The 21,243-nt window shown below is 38.1% G+C and overlaps 1 protein-coding gene across 1 annotated transcript in view; it reads right to left on the minus strand.

Annotated features, from left to right (window-relative positions):
* The window catches only part of si:dkey-192p21.6 (uncharacterized protein LOC565246 homolog), a 66,181-nt gene that overhangs the window by 18,941 nt on the left and 25,997 nt on the right, over positions 1-21,243 (minus strand). The window contains exons 9-15 of the mRNA XM_057848689.1: positions 18,978-19,008; positions 18,728-18,888; positions 14,447-14,559; positions 8,387-8,508; positions 5,958-6,081; positions 5,793-5,879; positions 3,396-3,473 (exon numbers count right to left, since the gene is read on the minus strand). Of these exons, the coding sequence (XP_057704672.1) occupies positions 3,396-3,473; positions 5,793-5,879; positions 5,958-6,081; positions 8,387-8,508; positions 14,447-14,559; positions 18,728-18,888; positions 18,978-19,008 (716 nt within the window). The remainder of the gene's footprint in view (positions 1-3,395; positions 3,474-5,792; positions 5,880-5,957; positions 6,082-8,386; positions 8,509-14,446; positions 14,560-18,727; positions 18,889-18,977; positions 19,009-21,243) is intronic.

The raw sequence follows: 21,243 nt of genomic DNA on the forward strand, positions 1-21,243 counted from the left end.
GATGCAATACACTGGACAGTGTATTGGAAAACTTAATAATGATAATGTTGAGTGTTTCTCACCACTAAACTCACCAAATTGACGATAAAGTACTTTGTGACTTTGATTTAAAAAAAAAAAAAAAAAAAAAAAAATGAAAAGGTTTTACCGTTAAACTGACAACAAACTAGAGAAAAAAGGCTGGTATTTCAACTTGTTTTTATACTAAACAATTGCAAAAAAACAACAACAACTATGACTTGTATCTTTAACAGTACATCAAACTACAATAAAGTACAATATTTATTTTCTATGTTATTTTCAGTTACAAAAAGAATTTTAGAGTAAATTCAAGGTTTACTGAAGCACTATATTCTTTTCTTTTTTTTTTGTCCAAATAATACCAAAGAACTGAATGTTTCCCTTTTTTTAGTAACATTACCGTGTTTTCTTTTAAAGTTGAAATTTTATTTAATAAAAAAAAATTAATTCAAAGTACAAAAATTACATTTCCATTCTTGCAATTTACTTTACTTCAATGTATTTAGTACAGTAAAAAAAAATTGTTTTATGGTGTTCTGCTTTATTTTGTCAAATTTAAACACTTTTACACTCATTTATCGTTTGAATTTTACTGAAAAAAATTATGTATTTTGTAAATTGGAAGGTTTCCAAAGTTTCTTAGCTTAACCGTAACCTTCCCAAACCCTTAAAGACCAAATGTGAAGTAATTTCATAACATGCCAAATAGGGTCACGATTAAAGTAATTAAACATTGTCCAACAAATAAAGCATGAAAAAATAATTTATATGTTGTATATTTGACAAAATAATCGCGTTTCCGAAGTTCGAGCCTGAAATGGGACGAACCCGGAAGTGATACGTCACACCAAGAACAGCGATGGCAGCTCCATACATACGGGCGCCATACAAAGCCCTTCAAACAATGATTCAAACAGCGATATAAGCGATAGATCGAGGTCAAGGGAGGAGATCCAAGTTTTTGAAGAGTTGGAGGAAGAAGAAGAGGTTGGAATTTTACGTCGGACCTAACATGTATTACCCAGACGCTAATCAGGATGCAAACAATGTGCCTAGACTACCTGACATGGATGGAGACAAGACCCATCGAGATTACACGATTGGTAAGATATAGGCTGTTATTATTTTCATGATTTGAGGATGCAGGCATTTGCACATAATTTAATGTTTTTGTCTATCTGATGACATTTTTTAAAAAAAAATAATAATCAGACTTCATGTTCATTTTGGCAGATCCGGCAGCTCTCGTGCATATAAAATAATAATATAAAAACGTTGGGGGGAAAGAAGGAGATGAGTCGTTGATGGCTTTCTCCACTTTATTGTGCCAACAATAAGAAAACAAAATAATAGCGGAATGCCCTGCCACATTCGACCGCAAAGTTTTGCTTCTCGCTCATCTCCCTCCTTGCCTCCTACTACTCACAGCTCTCCAGTCCCAGCGTCTCTTAAACGGATCGTGCATAGTGTCTTGTTATAAGCTTTTTGTTGACAAAGGTATCGAACACACGACGTGCTGACAATTTTGTTTCTTTATTAACACATGGAGCTAACAGGACGAACACAGCTTGGGGCTCTCGGCAGGCTGTGCGGAGCGATCGATAGAGCCTGTGCCTCTCTATCACACTCCCGCGTCACGTGACCAAAACAAGAGTAACGTTGCGTGCACTTCAGGGTGCCTCGAAAAACATTATATCAGAATATTACATATGAAAGAGTCGGAGATTTGTTGATGCACTGAGAAGCTGGACCAACAAATCACACTCCTGACATTAAAAAAAAAAAAAAAAAAAAAAAACTAGAAATTTGCGGCATCTTGGCAGCAAGCAGCCAGGATCAAACGGTATTCCAACATGCCAAAAAGACTGTTGCATTTAATGTCTTTTTTCAAAAAGAAGGAAGATTGTTCAAAACGAGTCAGAGAAGCACATATAACAGAAAGAAAAAAAGGAAAAAGAAAGAAAAAAAGGAAAGTCCCACAGCATAGCAAGTGGGCATTTGTGTTTTGTTTTCAGCACCATTTTCTGCATAATGTAATGTCCGTAACTGGGTGCGGGCCCGTGAAGGGGCCATCGGACAGCAGAGTGGTGACGTAGCGGGAAGTGAGGAGAAGAATGCGGCATGAGAGCGAAGATTGCAGTCGCATGTTGCAGCAGTCCGCTGTTATTTTTGTTATTTGTTATTTAACTGTTGCCACAATAAAGTGAAGGAAGCTGTCATTCACTCCTCTCATTTCTATTTCCCTATTCGGGCTTTTACAATATGTTCCGGGACCTGTCCACGTGCCGTCATCCCTGTGCTGTCATATGTACTTTGTGTTCCGGCACCTTATGATTTACAAATTAAGCACTGTTCCACAACAGTTGGCAGCTCCGCTTTGAGTCATCAGTCATCTATCCAAAAATCACACTTACTTTTTTGCAAATCCTTGATCATAAGCAGACCGGTTGAGGAAGCAGGCATCTTCGAAGTCTTTGTAGCAGTGAACACGCCTCGATGATGGCGTGAAATTCATTCGCTTAGTGCGAACAAAAGATGTCCATTTACGTGCCCTGCTATCCTTCAGCCACTCATACAACTTTTCTTTAGATTGAGAACAATACATCGCCACACACCGCCGTGGCATCTTACCGAGAAGCAATGCAACAATACTGTGTGTATTGCAGACTTCCCTCGCAGTTCTCGGTGTGACGTAATTTCCGAAGATTTCCGAAGATTGTCGAAGAAAAGCATTTTTGTTGTCAAGGGCGTTGCTATGGGTTGTACAAAGAATCTGGAAGGGTTGCGTTAAAAAAAATAACGAAAATATGCTTATAATTGTTTAGCTATTGATATTATTCAAAAACATGGTTGGCTAACCTTACTTCACATTTGGTCTTTAATTTCTTTTCAAATTTGCACTTACTGTATTTTAATGGTTTACAATTGTAAATCTTTATCTTAAAAATTCATTTAATACAGCAAAACAATATTTTTTGTTTTATGGTATTTTTTAATGTATTTTGTACTACTGACTTATTATTTTTTTCCCTAATGTTAATAAAGAGTCATTGAACATCTCGTGACATGTATTTTACTTAAGAATGTGGAACTCCACATGGGACACTCCTGTGAAACAGTACACATCCCCTGTGGCGCTAGCAAGTTGTGCCTGCCTGGAAACACACCATATGTGGATGCTTTGAATTGTACTGAGATCACATATGTCCTCACTAAGCCTTGCTAATGAATGGCTTTAACAGTGATGACTAACATCTAAGTGGACCTTCGAAAAAAACAGAGCAGGATTTACCTGCCCTGATGAAATGCTGTTATGTGAATGTGCCATGCAGTCAAAGCGTTTGTTGTTGGATTCCAACTACTAAATGACGTACCAAGATGATTGCCCACACTAGGAACCTGCACAGGATGTGGACGTTCTTCCCCTTGTAGAAAATGATAATTTTCCCAGCCTACAGGGAGATAAAAAAAAAAATAAAAAAAAATCATTTGCACACAATTTAAATGTAACACCTGACAACATGTAGTATATTCAATTATTTGGCCTTGGGTAACCAAATAGGCCTGGGAGGTGTCCCTGATGTGGCGCTCACATTTCTCCCATCACATAAAGCCAGATGTGTGTAAGGCATCTGCACCCTCTCTTTAATTTGGTGATGATGAATACATCTCAGCCGAGGACATTAGCACTGGCCGGCACAGAGGAAGGCCAGTGGACACCTGGCATGTCATCCAACACACAGTGACTGATGTGCTCAGTCGCAAAAGTCCATCGGGAAATGAGAAATGTTGGATTTTGCATGGCAGTTTCCCACTACAGCAAGTCATGAACTGACTAAGGAGATTTCCACTTCAAGATTCAAGGCTCTTCCTGACATTTGACAACATTTTTAGAGGGAATGATGGAAGCTGTGCATATACATGAATAAATGTGGGTTTTTATTTATTGTGTGTTTTTAACCCTTTATGGGGCACTTATTTAATTGGCATTTTGAGTGGGAGGGGGCGAATGAATGGAAAGATGAGCATTCATTGCTGGCCATCCCAGTTAAAATGGATATCGTTTTATATGGAAGGCAGTGAGTTAAATACTATGAAATTGAAAAAATGTGTGTTATTGGGGGCCCTTACCGTAGTTTTATAAAAAAAACAAACAAACAATTAAATAAATAATATTACAGTACTATTGATTAAAAAAAGTATACTTATAATTCGACCTGTTACATTTTGGGTGATATAGGCCACATTGTATGAGGTTAAGATATAAATAGTCATTTCCCTTATAATGTGTTAATATGAAACGTATGTTAATGTGACGAAAATTAGCTTAGCGTGACGTGAAATAGCATAACGTCATATGTAATTCCTTTACTAATTACCACAGCGAATACTCCGAATACTATGCATTAGGGGTGTAAAGGTACACAGAAATCTCGGTTCGGTACGTACCTCGGTTTTGAGGTCACGGTTCGGTCCATTTTCGGTACAGTAAGAAAACAAAATGCAAAATATAAATGTGCTAGTTGTTTATTACACACCTTTGTGCTTTCAACAATAAAAACATTAGCCTATACAAAGCTAGAATTCTGCTCAAAAAGTAGCGGGTATTTAAAGATAATAATCCAACAACAATTTGCCTTTCAGACCCCGCGTATTGGTCAGCTTTCTTTCTGAAAGAAAGAAGAAAAAAGAAGTCCTGTCCTAAAGAGAAAAGCAGTCCCAATGACAAAGATTTTAACATGTATTTTATAAATGAAATGCCTTAATGAATCTTTTTTTTTTCTTATGAACGGTTTTCAAAAGCTTTATTGGTGGATTTTCTCAAGTTAAAGCGCCACACAGAAATTAATAAATTTAATTGTGTAAGCAGGATCTGTATTATTCTTATTATTTAATTACAGGTGTTTTAGCTTATTTCAATGTATTTTTTTTAAAATGGGCTATTATTTCTTTTATTATGTGTTTGTATTTTACAAATGTGATGTAGTATTCATTTATATTGTATATTTTATGCTGTATAACTTTGGTTCCTATGTGAATATTAGTTCCTACTTGTTTTGTTGTGGTAGGAGGGTTTTGTATTGAACACGGGGCCGTGTTGGTTATTATTATAGCAGAGATGACAAGTTTAAATCAACAAAAGACAAGTCAACTGTGCCCCGATCTACCACTCAAGAGATCTAATGGACTCAAAAAGTGGGTTACGATTGCATATTAGTTTGGAAATCGATCGGATCCACCGTATTTTTACACGAGTGACTTCCGGTCTGCTAGCTAGTAGTATTGACGCAGGAGGGCCGTTCTTTTTGCGTGCATCGCGTTGAGTCGCTTCTAGGACGCGTATAACACGCGGCCGCACTGCGACTGGTGTGCATTGGCTGATTGACTTTATTGGCCGTGTTTCACTGTGTTCTCGCGGCGGCCACGTTTTCGCACCGTTGACGTTTCTTACTGTCCTACCGTGTTGGTCCTCATTATAGTAGAGAAGAGGGAGTAATTATTTTCTACACAAAGAAACTGTAACCCGATCAACTCACAGCCTCGAAAAGTAAGGGTTACATTACGTCAGAAACTCGTTCGGTACGCGTCCGTTCCGAACCGAGCACCAAGTACCGAAACGGTTCAATACGAATACATGTACCGTTACACCCTTACTATGCATATAAGTGGGCTGGCAGTGAATGAGTTAAAGTCAATCGTAACTGACACTAATCACAAATTCGATCAAATGCAGGCAAAAAAAAAAAAAAAATACACATAATCTGTTTTACCTGCATGCCCAGAAATCCCATCACAACAGAGTTGATTGTACCCAGAATCCCCTCTGGGTCGAAAGGTTGGGTGGTACGATACATTTCCTGAAAAAGACATAAATTTCGGTTTTAAATCATCCCATTAATACTAAATAAAAATTATTACATTTTAAAGAAGCTTACTTTACAAGTAGGATACCGGTACATGTTGTCACCAAATATCAACCTGTCGATGTATCCTGCCGATCCTCCCGTGCAGTTTGGGTAAAGGCCATAATCTCCGATTCCACCAGCTCCCAAATACCCTCTGATATTAAGACATACATCAACATTAACCCTCTGATGCATGAATTATGGAATGTTGGTCAAAACTTTTTTTCTGAAGTGTTTTTATTCTTCTCAGGACATGAACATTTTTTTGTCTTAGTCAAAAATATGATTTTTCTTAATTAAGGTATAGACATGATCAATCCAGTGGACTGTATGCGCCTGAACACTCAACATAAAAAATGGGAATTTATTGGAAATACTGTATGAACTACAGTGGTATGAATAAGTATCTGAACCTTTTGGAATTTCTTACATTTCTGCATAAAATCACCATCAAATGTGATCTGATCTATGTCAAAATCACACAGATGAAAAAACAGTGCCTGCTTTACCTAAAACCACCCAAACATTTACAGGTTTTCATATTTTAATGAGGATAGTATGCAAACAATGACGGAAGAGGGAAAAACAAGTAAGTGAACCATCACATTTAATATTTTGTGTCCTGCCTTTGGCAGCAATAACTTCAACCAGACGCTTCCTGTAGCTGCAGATCAGTCTGGCTTATCGATCAAGACTAATCTTGGCCCATTTTTCTCCACAAAACTGCCGTAGTTCAGTCAGATTCCTGGAATGTCTGGCATGAATCGCTGTCTTTAGGTCATGCCACAGCATCTCAATGGGGTTCAAGTTTGGACTTTGATTTGGCCACTCCTGAACGTGTATTTTGTTCTTCTAAAACTATTCTGAAGTTAGTTCTCCCCACCGTACTTCTGTGTTTTGGATTGTTGTCTTGTTGCAGCATCCATCCTCTTTTTAATTTCAACTGTCTGACAGAGGGCCTCAGATTTTCCATCAAAAACATCCTGATAAACTTTTGAATTAATTCTTCGATTTATGATTGCAAGTTGTCCAGGCCCCGAGGTAGCAAAACAGCCCCAAATCTTAATGCTCCCTCCTCTATGCTCCACAGTGGGGATGAGGTATTGATGTTGGTGAACTGTTCCATTTTTCCTCCATACATGGCGCTGTGTGTTACTCCCAAACAATTCAACTTTGGTTTCATCAATCCACAAAATATTTTGCCAAAACTTCTGTGGAGTGTCCAAGTGCCTTTTTCCGTGGAGTCCTCCCATGAACACCATTCTTGGCTATAGTTGATGTGTGCACAGAGATATTGGACTGTGCCAGTGATTTCTGTAAGTCTTTAGCAGACACGTCATGGTTCGTTTTTACCTCTGAGTATTTTGCGCTGAGCTTTTGCGTCATCTTTGGTGGACGGCCACTCCTTGGGAGGGAAGCAACAGTGCCAAACTCTCTCCATTTGTAGACAACTTCTCTGACAGTCGATTGATGAACATCCAGACTTTAAGAGATGGTTTTGTATCCTTTCCCAGCTTTATATAAACCATGTGTGTGTTTTATAGTGGGCAGGGCAGCTTTAAACCGCTCATCAGCCGTTGGGTTACACCTGACTTAAAATTGTTTGGTAAAAATCAATTGCTCTTTAAGTCTCTTTAGGCTGAGGGTTCACTAACTTATTTTCCTCCCTTCTCTCATTGTTTGCATACCATCCTCATTAAAATATGAAAACCTATACATGTCTGGGTGATTTTAGTTAAAGCACTGTTTTTTCATCTGTGTGATTTTGACAAAGATCAAGTCACATTTGATGGTGATTTTATGCATAATTGTGAGAAATTCCAAAAGGTTCAGATGATTTTTCATACTACTGTAACTTGTGGTCAATTGTAAATATAGAGACCCTTGTTTCTTTTTATGCTTTGATAAACTTTTCAACAATTTTGGGGAAATATTAACACTTTCAACACTATAAGAATAAGGCAGTTTACAAAATAGCCCAGGAAATTCCATCCAGCTCCAGTGATGATGACTGAAGTGACAACAGTGAGGATGAGTGACTGCCAGAGAACAACACTGACATTGGTGCTTAGGTGAAGGAGTCACAACTATAAGTTGTTTATAACACAATAGCTGAAACAGATAATGTTTGTTAATTGTGCGTGTTCGGAGCAACACACAAAATGTAGCACTTAGCAGAGGACTCCGAGCGAGGAAGATGGATCCTCTGCCTCACCTCCTCTTACCGCACATGACAGAGCCAGATAGTCTAATTACACCCTCTGAAGCATTCAGCGCAAGCCCATAAATCACTCTAGTTCATAACACCAACAGCACAAGGTGCACACAAACTCATGATACACCACAAGCAGCATGCAGAGCTCAGTGCAATTTACACCTTCGCTACACGAGATGGTGAATTATTCAGTGCTGTAGATTCACTCGGTTATATGAGGCTTGGCAGGCTTGGACAGACGTACGTGGGGCAGTTGGGTATAGGCAGGAGGAAAGTGATGCACAGCCACAAGGTCTCCAAAAGGATGATGGTCAGCCACTGGGGCCAGTACAACACCACGTCCTCGATGGGGGCCCACCACTGACCCTGTGGTAGAAATACTTCAAATGAACTGCCAATGACGATGATAAACGTGCAATTTTGTGGGAGTGTGGCATCAAATGATTCGCTACCATCCCTCCCAATTCAAATTGATTGGATGTCTATCAACATCAACATTTTGAGCTGATTAGTCTGGGCAACAATTTGGAGGAAAATGTTTTAGAACTGACAGTTGCTTTATATTAAAGCGGAAGATCAACATTTTTGACATTGGGCTTAATTTTTGAGTTAGCGGGGGTTTAATTAGTCGGTGGAGTTGATTTCAACTAATTCAATGCAGTTTGTTAGTTATTTGATAATTTCAGGGTTCCGGAGTGGCCAAGCTAGCGTGAGTCAATAGTTCCTTCCTAGCATGCCAATATAAAACGATATTAACAGATCTTACATAGTCAAATAAATTAAAAATGCAGATCGTTGTTCAAAATATCCATGCGGCCAAAACAATGTCACACGGAACTATTTTTTTTTCAGATGGGTAATGTGACCCTGTACCGGTGCCCTATTTTCGGCTTGGACTCGAGCAGAGTCCGATGGCTGGATGGAGCCCTGGTGGCCATTATTCTTGCTTCATACTTGTATGACATTGGCGTAGTCACCTGCCACTCAAACATGCCGGGAGTAGCGTTGAAGTTGAATCTTTGTGTCAAAATGATTCAATCGAAAAAAAGTGCCTTCAAAACTTTTTCCACTTAAAAAAAAGTGCGTTCAAAACTTTTTCCACTTAAAAAAAAAAAAAAAAAAAAAAAAAGTTTAAAACGTTTTGCTTTTCAAAAAAGTGACACTTCATTAAAAAAGAAAAAAAATTTAAATAAAAAAAATATTTTCAAAAAATATATATTTTTGCAAATGATTTTTTTCTTTTATTGGGATTGAATGATTTAGACACAAATGTCCTACCCATAATATGGCTCAACCTCAAAAAGGATTGCTTCAATCAAAGAAAACAGTTTCAATGAAAAATGAAGTGTTCAAATGCGAATTTCTGAGTCTCAAATATTTTTTGACATTCAAACCTTTTTTTCTATGATTGGATCTTTTTTTATTTTTGATTGAAGTGATTTTTCTTTTGAAAATATATATATTTTTTGTTGAAACAACTTATTTTTTGATTGAATAATAAAGACACAAATGTCCTAGCCAAAATGTGGTCCAAACGCAAAATTACATCACTTCAATCAAAAATGTTGTTTCAATAAAAAAAAAACTTGACTTAAATTTTTTTTTTTTTTAAATTCAATCAAAGAAAAATAGTTTTCAAATACATTTTTTGAGTTTCAAATTTATTTTTGCATTCAAACACATTTTTTTTTATTGAAGTGACTTTTTCTTCGATTGAAAATATATACTTTGATTGAAGCAACTTTTTATTTGATTGAAGCAACGTTTTTTTTTGATTGAATAATAAAGACACAAATCTATCTCCATACATAATAAAGAGGAGGGCTTCGGCCACTTGTGCTCATGCTGCATTCGGGGAATGTAGGAAGTCGGATTTATCCCACTCGGACTTTAGTTTTACGATTGACCGTCTGCTTTTTGCGACTGGCATCGCATTTTGTCGAGTGACGTCTGATTGAAGCAACTCGTGAAGTCGGGGTACTTTTTTGTCTGACGAGGGCCTCACAGTTCATGTGGCGTTCCAATGATTTTTTTTCCTGGTCGGAGGTTGGAAATCTCTAACTTCCAAACCTTCTTCGAATGCAGCATTACTCTACGGAGTCTTGACTGAAGAACAGCAACATAGTACAACGTGCCTTTAAAGGCTGTGGAAACAGACAGAAGAAATGGGCAAATGAAGGTTTCCTCAAATTCCCTCTAAAGAATGAGGAACAATAAAAAATTGTGGATACTTGCTGCTGGCTACGACATAAACACCGGTGTGTGGAAAAACTATCACTCCGCTCTCCAGTCTGTTACCTACAGTCCTGCTGGATTACAAATGTTGCTGTTCATACTACAGTTATTGACATGCAAAGGTAAGTTTTAATAACTTCATCCTGAAAACATAGCCAACACTAGTGATTGCATGGGTGATTTTCATGCGTGCATATGTTGTTTTTTTATTAGCATGCTAGGACGGGCCCAGTGACTCGCGCTAGCTTAGCCACTCTGATGCCCTGAAACTAATAAATAAATAACTAACTGCATGGAATTTGTTGAAATCAACTCCACCGACGAATTAAACCCGCCCTAACTCGAAGATTAAGGCTTATGTAAAAAATTTTGAATTTCCCCATTAAGGTTTAGATACAACATCCAAAACTGAATTAAATTTTCTTTATCATATAAATTTTTTTTGCCACAACTTACCTTCTCACCACAGTTTTACTACAACTCCCAAGTTCTCCCACTCAGAAATGATGGGCGGGTTTGAAATTTTACATTGTAGGTGCGTGTCCACTGTGAGATACAATTTTTTAAAAATCCAGAAATCATGGTGTATGGATTTTATAAAAAATGGATTTGTAATATACTGCTGCAAATAAGTATTTGAACACCTATCTATTAGCTAGAATTGTGAACCTCTATTAGTCGCCTTTGAAAAGTCCAATGAAGACTTTTTGAGTCTAACTTTTTGATCTGTTTGAGGCGGTTAGCTGCATATAAACACCTGTCCAACCCATACAATCAGGAAGACTCCAATTACTAACATGGTCAAGACCAAAGATCTGTCCAAAGACACCAGAGACAGAATTGTAGACCTCTACAAGGCTGGAAAGGGTTACGGGGCAATTGCCAAGCAGCTTGGTGATATAAGATCCACCGTTAGAGCAATTATTAGAAAATGGAAGAAGCTAAACATGACTGTCAATCTCCTTCGGACTGGGGCTCTATGCAAGATCTACCTCGTAGGGTTTCAATGATTCCAAAAATGGTGAGGAATGAGTCAAGAACTACACAGGAGGAGCTGGTCAATGACCTGAAAGGAGCTGGGACCACCATTTCCAATGTTAGTGTTCGTAATACACTAAAACATCATTGTTTAAAATCATGCATGGAACGAAAAGTTTCCCTGCTTAAACCAGCACATGTCCTGGCCTGTTTTAAGTTTGCCAACGACCATTTCGATGATCCAGAGGAGTCATAGGAGAAAGTTATGTGATCATATAAGAATCAAATGGAACTTTATGGTCTTATTTCCACTCATCGTGTTTGGAGGAAGAAGAAGGATGAGTACCATTGCAAGGACACCATCCCTACTGTGAAGTATGACGGTGGTAGCATAATGCTTTGGGGGTGTTTTTCCGCACGTGGGACTGGACGACTGCACTGTATTATGAAGAGGATGAACAGGGCCATGTATTGTGAGATTTTGGGGAATAACCTCCTTCCCTCAGTTAGAGCATTGAAAATGGGTCGTGACTGGGTCTTCCAACATGACAATGGCCTGAAGCAGACAGCAAGAATTACCTAAAAGTGGCTTTGTAAAAAGCATATCAAGGTTCTGGAGGGGCCTAGCCAGTCTCCAGACCTAAACCCAATAGAAAATCTTTGGAGGAAGCTCAAACTCAGTGTTTTTTAGTGACAGTCCAGACAACTGTACATCTAGAGAAGATCTGTGTGGAGCAGTGGTGCAAAGTTGCTGCTGCAGTCTGTGCAAACCTGGTGAAAAGTTACAGGAAACTTTTGATCACTGTAATTGTAGTCAAAGGCTACTGTACCAAATATATGCACCTATTTTCTCAGGTGTTCAAATACTTATTTGCAGCAGTACAATACAAATAAAGTGTTTAAGAAAATCATACACTGATATTTCGGGATTTTCTTTTTAAAGATTTTCTCTCACAGTAGACAAGCACCTACCGTAAAAATGTCAAACCCGCCCATCATTTCTAAGGCTACGTTCATACTACAGGTCTTAATGCACGAATCCGATTTTTTCGTGTTTTTCCAACTCGAGTGAGGCATTAACTTGACGGTCTGAACGTGACAAGTCGCATAGAACGGGACCATTTCAAATCCGATCTGGGTCACTTTCGTATGTGGTCTAAATCCGATCTGGGCCACATTTTCCCAGACTGTCGCGGCGGTCTGTACTGTCCAGTCCCGCAAATCGGATTTAATGCAACAATTACGTCATCAAATAGCGAGAGAGTTGTTACCGTAGCGATGCACCTGTGCGTTATTAGCGCCTAGCTTGCAGTGAACACGGCTTTTGAGGAAGAGATGAGCTTGACAACAGTCATAAAAAATAAAAATGGGTTGAGGATAAGCCTGAGAATGCTCAGTTTTCTCTCTGTTGCAAGTGAGCAATATTTCAACATTGCCTCCACGGCCGAGAGTCGGGACAAACTGCCTGTATGTGTGTGTGACGTGCACGGACAGTGCGTGCATGCTATCGATCCATATAAACTTTGAATATAAGCCTAAACGGGGATTATTTATGTCTGTTATTTGTGTCCAACTTTTGAAAAGCTAAATATGATATCCCTGGAATGACGGATGACGTCTGTCATTTGTTTTGATGCTTCTGCGCATGCGGGTCTTCTTGCTTAGCGCGTGTCGGACTGCGAATTAGTGCGCATGCGTAATACTTGAACGGTCTCAATGGATAAAGGCAGTCTGAACGGGCACGCCAAAAAAACGGATATGACAAAAAATCGGATTCGTGCATTAAGACCTGTAGTATGAACGTAGCCTAAGTGGGAAAGCTTGCAAAATCGCAGGGTGTTCAAATACTTATTTTTCTCACTGTATGTATATTATTCATCGTAATTTTCAAATGCTTAAAATTAGGGTTGTTCCGATTATGTTTTTTTGCTCCCGATCCGATCCCGATCGTTTTAGTTTGAGTATCTGCCGATCCCGATATTTCCCGATCGGATTGCTTTTTTTTGGCTCCCGATTCAATCCCAATCAATCCTGATAATTTTTCCCGATCATATACATTTTGGCAATGCATTAAGAAAAAAATGAATAAAACTCGGACGAATATATACATTCAACATACAGTACATAAGTACTGTATTTGTTTATTATGACAATAAATCCTCAAGATGGCATTTACATTATTAACATTCTTTCTGTGAGAGGGATACACGGATAAAAAGACTTGTGACTTTGTATACTGTGACTAAATATTGCCACCTAGTGTATTTGTTGAGCTTTCAGTAAATGATACTGTAGCCATGCCCAAATGCATGATGGGAAGTGGAACCATGACTGTGCATACTGCTATCAATTAATATATCTTCTCTGCGTTGGGAAATAACATAAGGTGTTAAGAAAAAGATCAATTGCTACCTTGCTTCCTCACATTGCTTCCCATGATATTTCTAATCGTAGGGAGAAGGATTGTAAGGCTTTAGCCAATTAAAAAAAGGCTCCAAAGGCTGCCACAATTCACTGAACTCATTTTACGCTGCCTTTTATCTCTCTATATAGGTAAAACGGCCCCATTACAGATTGAGCGCGACAGTGGATCGTGCAGCGCATGCATTAATTGCGTTAAATATTTTAACGTGATACATTTTTTAAAAATTCATTACTGCCGGTATCGGGATAAATTTGATAACCCTACCTTAAGCCTAAACTAAAGACTCTGGATGAGTGTAACATATTATGTCTGTAACGTTAAATACAATTAGAAAACGATTTAATAAAAAAAAAAACATATATTAAAAAAAGGCATGGCCGATATTTTTTTGCCGATTCCGATATTTTGAAAATGACGTGATCAGACCCGATCGATCGGGAAATCTCTACTTAAAATCACTGCAAAATATATAAGCTTTTTACCGCATTGACTTCCAGTGACAGTGAGAGACGTCCTGTCAAGTCAATTGTATCAAACGAGTTAAATAAACCAGCATCTGGATTATGGTTGACGTGTTTTCTCATCACTAGCACTAAAAGAGTTACTTTGTCCAGGTATAATTTCTTCTTTAAAAAAAAAAAAAAAAAAGTCAGCAATGAGCCTTACTGTCATTGGTGGATTTTCTTTGTGTTCCCACAGAATTTGCAGTAGAGCCAAAACAAAGTACGTGAAGCCCAGACGCTGCAGTACCCCTGGGATCCTGAGCCAAGACCAGGACACTGCAACACATGATGGAACTCCCTGAGTGATGAATACATGAACACACGCATAACTCACAAGGGCTGAAGTTGTTCCTGCTGATCTGAGCGTATTATAAATCAGCAAACTGATAATATTGGTAATGGGATCTCATCCCACCAATACACCCGCTGCATTCCAGAAAAGACTGATGGACAGCACAAGTCCGTGGGGAATGTCAGCATGCCGGATACAGATGCTGCGTAGCTGATCAAAGGGTCCGACTTATCTCTTGTCTTGGCAAATTGCGTAGAATAAGATTGAGTCTTGGTTGAGAGATTGATGATAATCTACACATTAGGTAATTGAAAAGCTCTGTCCTGCAAGAAAAAAAATGTTGTAAAGACAATGAAATCCCATTCACCGATAAGGTCATGAACACAAGTGAGAGGATGGATTCTTGGAAGGAGTTTTACTAATGCTAAGTCAGTTTTCCAGTAACATTTCTGTCTCATATACTGGACTGTCTCAGAAAATTAGAATACACAATATTCTAATTTTCTGAGACAGTCCTGTATATTGTTCTATGTAAAGGACGTCAGCCAAGGTCGGCCCCCCACATTTTTACCACGCCAAATCTGGTCCCCTTTGCAAAAAGTTTGGACACCCCTGCTTTAAATGGTGGATTAATGTACAGGACTGTCTCAGAAAATTAGAATACACAATATTCTAATTTTCTGAGACAGTCCAGTATAAACAAAAGTTTGAATGAAAGATATTGTGCTGAAAGTGATTCGGGAACTTTTTCGAAAAGTGACTCAAATGCTAAATTATTACGACAAAATTATTTCTGTCACACTGTCAGTAAAATACACAGCCTGCCTACGTAGCTGCAAAGCTAATTATGCGAGCAATAGTGATGGCTCAGCTCAATAGTGAAGCAATAAGTCTTGCGCCGTCGTGGCAATCATTGGTGGCTGACAACAGCAGCTGTTGCGTTTGATGAAAGCAATGATGTGCTTGGTTGTTATTTTATGTGAGAAAATAATTTTTTAAAACAATTTGTTTCAAATGAAATCGTCCAGTTAGCAAATCGCAAATTGCAGTTTGATAATAATGCATTTGATCAAGGGCGTAGGTTTGGTCTCAATATTGGTAGGGCCGATATTACCGTAATGCACATAATGCAAATAATGATCTAAATAAGGGACGACTCGCTTGACTTCGTTTTTCCTTGTGGAGGCTGGCCTGACCGCAGTAGTTTTGACTGTTAGCAAGTTTAATATTATGCTAATTTCGGCCACAACACAGCACAGAGACCGTGCTTATCAAAGTCCTAAATGATATTCGTCGGAATACCGATGCAGGCAAATCATCTGTTCTGCTTCTATTGGTTCTTAGCGCCGCATTCGACTCGGTTGATCACAATATACTACTTAGCAGATTGGAGCAGTGGGTAGAGCTTACTGACACCGTTCTTCAGGGGTTCACATTTACATGATAGGGATTTCTTTGTGCCAATCGGAAACCATCAGTCAGAACGAACCAAATTCATGTGTGGAGTAACCCAAGGGTCAATTCTTTGACCACTCTTATTTAACATCTATATGCTTCCCCTAGGTCAGATTATGGAACAGTATGACAGCTCCTACCACACCTATGCAGATGAAACACAACTCTATGTTTCTGTGTCCCCATATGATTATAGTCCCTTAGTCTCCCTGAGTAAATGCATTCATCAAATTAATGAATGGATGTGCCAGAATTTTCTCCAGTTAAATGTGGAGAAGACAGAAGTGAACATTTTTGGGCCAAAAAAGGGAAGGTCAAAGATAAGCAGGCACCTTAGCACAATGTCACTTACAGCTACAAATCAAGTCAGAAACCTTGGAGTAAAATTTGATAGCCATCTAAAGTCCGTCACTAAATCTGCTTATTACCACCTAAAAAAAATATAGCCAGAATTAAGGGGCTTCTGACTCAACAAGACATGGAAAAACTTATGCATGCATTCATTTTCAGCAGATTGGACTACTGAAACGGTATATTTACAGGTCTTTAGAAAAAAACAGTCTGGAAGCTGCAGCTAGTACATAATGTTGCAGCCAGAGTCCTCACAAATATAAGGAAACTGGACCACATTACACCGGTTTTGAAATCGTTACACTTGCTTCCAGTGAGTCAAAGGATAAACTATACAATACTACTGCTCATCTACAAAACACTTAATGGCCTTGGACCAAAATACATGCTTGATTTGTTAGATTCCTATGAAACATCTAGACCCCTAAGGTCGTCTGGAACTACCGGTAGTATGTTTTAAGAACAAGAACCAAGTAGTTAGTTATTATGCTCTTCACCTCTGGAATAAGTTACCTGAAGGTCTGAAGTATGCTCAGACTGTTAGCTCCTTTAAATCAGGGCTAAAAACGCCTTTGTTTAACACCATAACTGTCTACTGTATATATGTCAATCTATTAGCTTTCTATTCCTCTTGTGCTTATCTCCATTGCTGATTTCAATTATTAGCAGTAGCAGTCATATTTGTTTTATTTTTTATTTATTTTTTATTCTTTTTGTGATTAAATGCGATTTTTATATATATTTTTATTTCCTATTTCGATTGTCTTTGTTTTTCCGTTCTATTGATTTTAATGTGATTTTTATGATCTTCATGTGATGTAAAGCACTTTGAATTGCCTTTTGTTGAATTGTGCTGTATAAATAAATTTGCCTTGCCTTGCCTAATTCTGATGCAGGTTAGAATTTCAGTAGCAAAATTAGTTGTGTTTCCCCCACCTCCACAACATTGACATCTTTTTACATGACCTACAGTGGCTGCTGCTGGACGAAAAAAAAACTTGTAATATCCCTCCTCTCTGAAGGGGGCGGAGAAGGCGGCATGTTGTCGACATGATTCTGTCCGGGTTGTGTGAGTATGTCTGTGTGTGTGTGTCTTTGTGGCGGGACGGTGTGCTTCAAGTCATCAGCCAACCAAACGTTTGTTTGAGGGGGAAAAAAATGGACCGGCACATTCAGCTAGTGAAAAGGGATAAATGTCAGTCTGAACATAATGAAAATAATTCACTAATACTGGTAGGGTCTATTCTATCCTTACAACATATAGTGAGACAATCTAAATTACCTCTATATTTGAACTCTTTATACAATGAAATAAGGTTACTTAAAAGTTGGTGGGGACAATTTGAGTATCCTAAAAAGTTAGTAGTGTTATGTCCCTACCGTCCCTATGCAAACCTACGCCATTGCATTTGATATTAAATATTGTGGGGCTAATCCAGCATCATAGTAGCTGTCATACAAAAAAATGTACATGCCTATACATAAAATCAATATGATTATGACATTACAATGAAATTAGTACAATATGTTTTTCTTATTCCCGGACAAGCTAGTTTCCTGCTGTAATTAATTCTCAAAGCACTCAACAGGCAAATGGGTTAATGTTTATATGAGGTGACTCACAGTTGATTTCAACGGCTATCGCAGGTTCCTCTGCGTCAACTGACATTGACGCACACGAAAATAATGTGACTGGATTCTCTTATTAGATCAACGAAACAGCCAAGGGTGTCCTTGGAGAGCGAGGTCGAACCTTCAGTTTATGGTAAAAGTCATATTGTTGTGAAAAGCTACAGGAGCAGCTGCATGAAGCTGAGGGCTGTAACTCTATCTCTTTGTAATCGTCCATTACTGCTCCGCTTGTTTTTGCTCAATCTTCCCCTGTTAAACATCCCCTGGTACTGGATGGGGAATACGCGCACACACACAATAACAATATTTTTGTTAACCCGGTTACACAGACATGCACCTGGGAAAAAGTCCATTAGCCACTAGCTAATGTGTGAAAGGGTGGCGCGTGAACCTTAGGTGGTCGATAAAAATGAGGAGTCTACCTGCTTTTAACCTTTATACCAATACAGCTTTTAGCCCCAATCATCGTTCAGCTCACTTAACATATTCATGTCATAATTTGAGAACATTTTTTGCAGCTCTTCATTGGCTCCACTTTGTACGAGTGTGGCTGACTCTTGTTTTTCAAAGGAACAAGTACATTATTTATGTGGCAAGTGGACTAGCTATTATGCTTTAATGATGTTCCCAGCACAGAAGTGAAGTAAATAACAAACTTGTCCGCAAACAGGATGTGCTTGTTCCATTAGCAGTACACGCTAATTTTGCACCTACATGGCCCATCACGCGGGGAGTAGTTGAGGAAGCAGAAGCCGAGCGTCAGCAGCACCGCAGTTCTCCACGTGATCTTTCGCAGCAGCTGCAGGCGGCCTACGCCTCGCCTTTGCATGGACCTGAACGCCAACACTACTGAAGTCCCGATGATGAAGACGAACCTCGAAGACACAACAACAGATGTTGCTCAAATTGTTTTTTATATTTTCCGTTAGCGGAAGTGTAGTAACAAACTTAAAACATGACTTACCATGGCATGACGAGATCCGCTACAGTCAGACCTAGAGAAAAATACGATATCATCATACATACTCAGCTCCTGACCTCAAAAAGTTTCTGTAACCCAAAAAGTTCTACAACAAATACAGACAATATTTTGTCCCTAAAAGTAAAGTATCTGTTAATAACATGATTAATAAACAGGCAGAGTCCTGTGACAGTAGCGGTCCTTGCAGCAAAGCAAAGATTCATCACATCACCTGTAAAATCAATGCAGGGTTATAGATTTGGCAAAGATGCTATTATAGAACTTCAAGTGTGCACACCTCATGGCAAAAGAAATCATTTTGAAATAAGAAAAAAACAGTTTTGATTAATTCTGTGTACTGCTTCTTACTCGTTCATTTTATACCCTCCCTCACACTTTCATCCACCCTTAATTACATTCTTCCTCCTCCATTATTGTAAGTAACGATAAATAATGATAGATTTAATATGTTATGTACAGTGAGTGATCAATTATGTATGTGTTTTAGGGTTTGGAGCAAATTTGTCATAATTTGAGATGAGGTGTCAGAAGTTTTTGAAATGATAATGATATTTTTCATGATTTTGGCCTTTTGTACAGCAAAAAAACCCCAAACTTGTATTAGTCATGCTAACAACAGATTTTAAGTACCGTAATTTCGGACTAAAAGGCGCACCTGACTATAAGCCGCCACCCACCAAATTTGACACAAAACGGCATTTGTTCAAAGATAAGCCACACTGGACAGTAAGCCGCAGCTGTCCTCAATGTAATATAGGATATTTCCACCAAAACATAATAACTGGTAACTAGGGCTGTCAAAATTATCGCGTTAACGGGCGTTAATTAATTTTTAAAATTAATCACGTTAAAATATTTGACGCAATTAACGCAGATGCCCCGCTCAGACAGATTTAAATGACAGTACAGTGAAACGCTCACTTGTTGTGTTTTATGGAGTTTTGCCGCCCTCTGCTGGCGCTTGGGTGCAACTGATTTTATAGGCTTCAGCACCCATGAGCATTGTGTAAGTAATTATTGACATCAACAATGGCGGGCTACTAGTTTATTTTTTGATTGAAAATTTTACAAATTCTATCAAAACGAAAACATTAAGAGGGGTTTTAATATAAAATTTCTATAACTTACTATAACTTATAACGTACTAACATTTTTCTTTTAAGAACTACAAGTCTTTCTATCCATGGATCGCTTTAACAGAATGTTAATAATGTTAATGCCATCTTGTTGATTTATTGTTATAATAAACAAATACAGTCCTTATATACCGTATGTTGAATGTATATATCCATCTTGTCTTATCTTTCCATTGCAACAATAATTTACAGAAAAATATGGCATATTTTATAGATGGTTTGAATTGCAATTAATTGCGATTACCGGTAATTACGATTAATTAATTTTTCAGCTGTAATTAACTCGATTAAAAATTAAATAAAACATTTTAATCTACTGGTAATACTTTATTTGACAGTGGCATCATAAGACTGATATAAGACCAAATGAGCCACCATTAGCCAAATCGTGACTCAGAACCAATAGGGTGCAAACAAGGGCGTAGGTTTGCATAGGGACGGTAGGGACATAACACTACCAACTTTTCAGGATGCTCAAATTGTCCCCACCAACTTTTAAGCAACCTTATTTGAATTATATAATGACTTCAGTTATATACTGTAAGTCAGGGGTGTCCAAACTTTTTGCAAAGGGGGCCAGATTTGGTGTCGTAAAAATGTGGGGGGCCGACCTTGGCTGACGTTTTTTACGTAGAACAATTAGGGCTGTCAAAATTATCGCCTTAACGGGCGTTAATTAATTTTTAAAAATTAATCACGTTAAAATATTTGACGCATTTAACGCACATGCCCCGCTCAAACAGATTAAAATGGCAACAAAGTGTCATTTCCACTTGTTACTTGTGTTTTTTGGTGTTTTTTCGCCCTCTGCTGGCGTTTGGGTGCGACTGATTTTATGGGTTTCAGGCTTCAGCACCATAATTATTATTGACATCAACAATGGCGAGCTACTAGTTTATTTTTTGATTGAAAATTTTACAAACTTTATTAAAAGAAAAACATTAAGAGGGGTTTTAAAATAAAATTTCTATAACTTGTACTAACATTTATCTTTTAACAACTACAAGTCTTTCTATCCATGGATCGCTTTAAGAGAATGTTAATAATGTTAATGCCATCTTGTTGATTTATTGTTATAATAAACAAATACAGTACTTATGTACAGTATGTTG

Source organism: Corythoichthys intestinalis, chromosome 10 (genome assembly GCF_030265065.1).
Source record: "Corythoichthys intestinalis isolate RoL2023-P3 chromosome 10, ASM3026506v1, whole genome shotgun sequence".
Lineage (NCBI taxonomy): Eukaryota > Metazoa > Chordata > Actinopteri > Syngnathiformes > Syngnathidae > Corythoichthys > Corythoichthys intestinalis.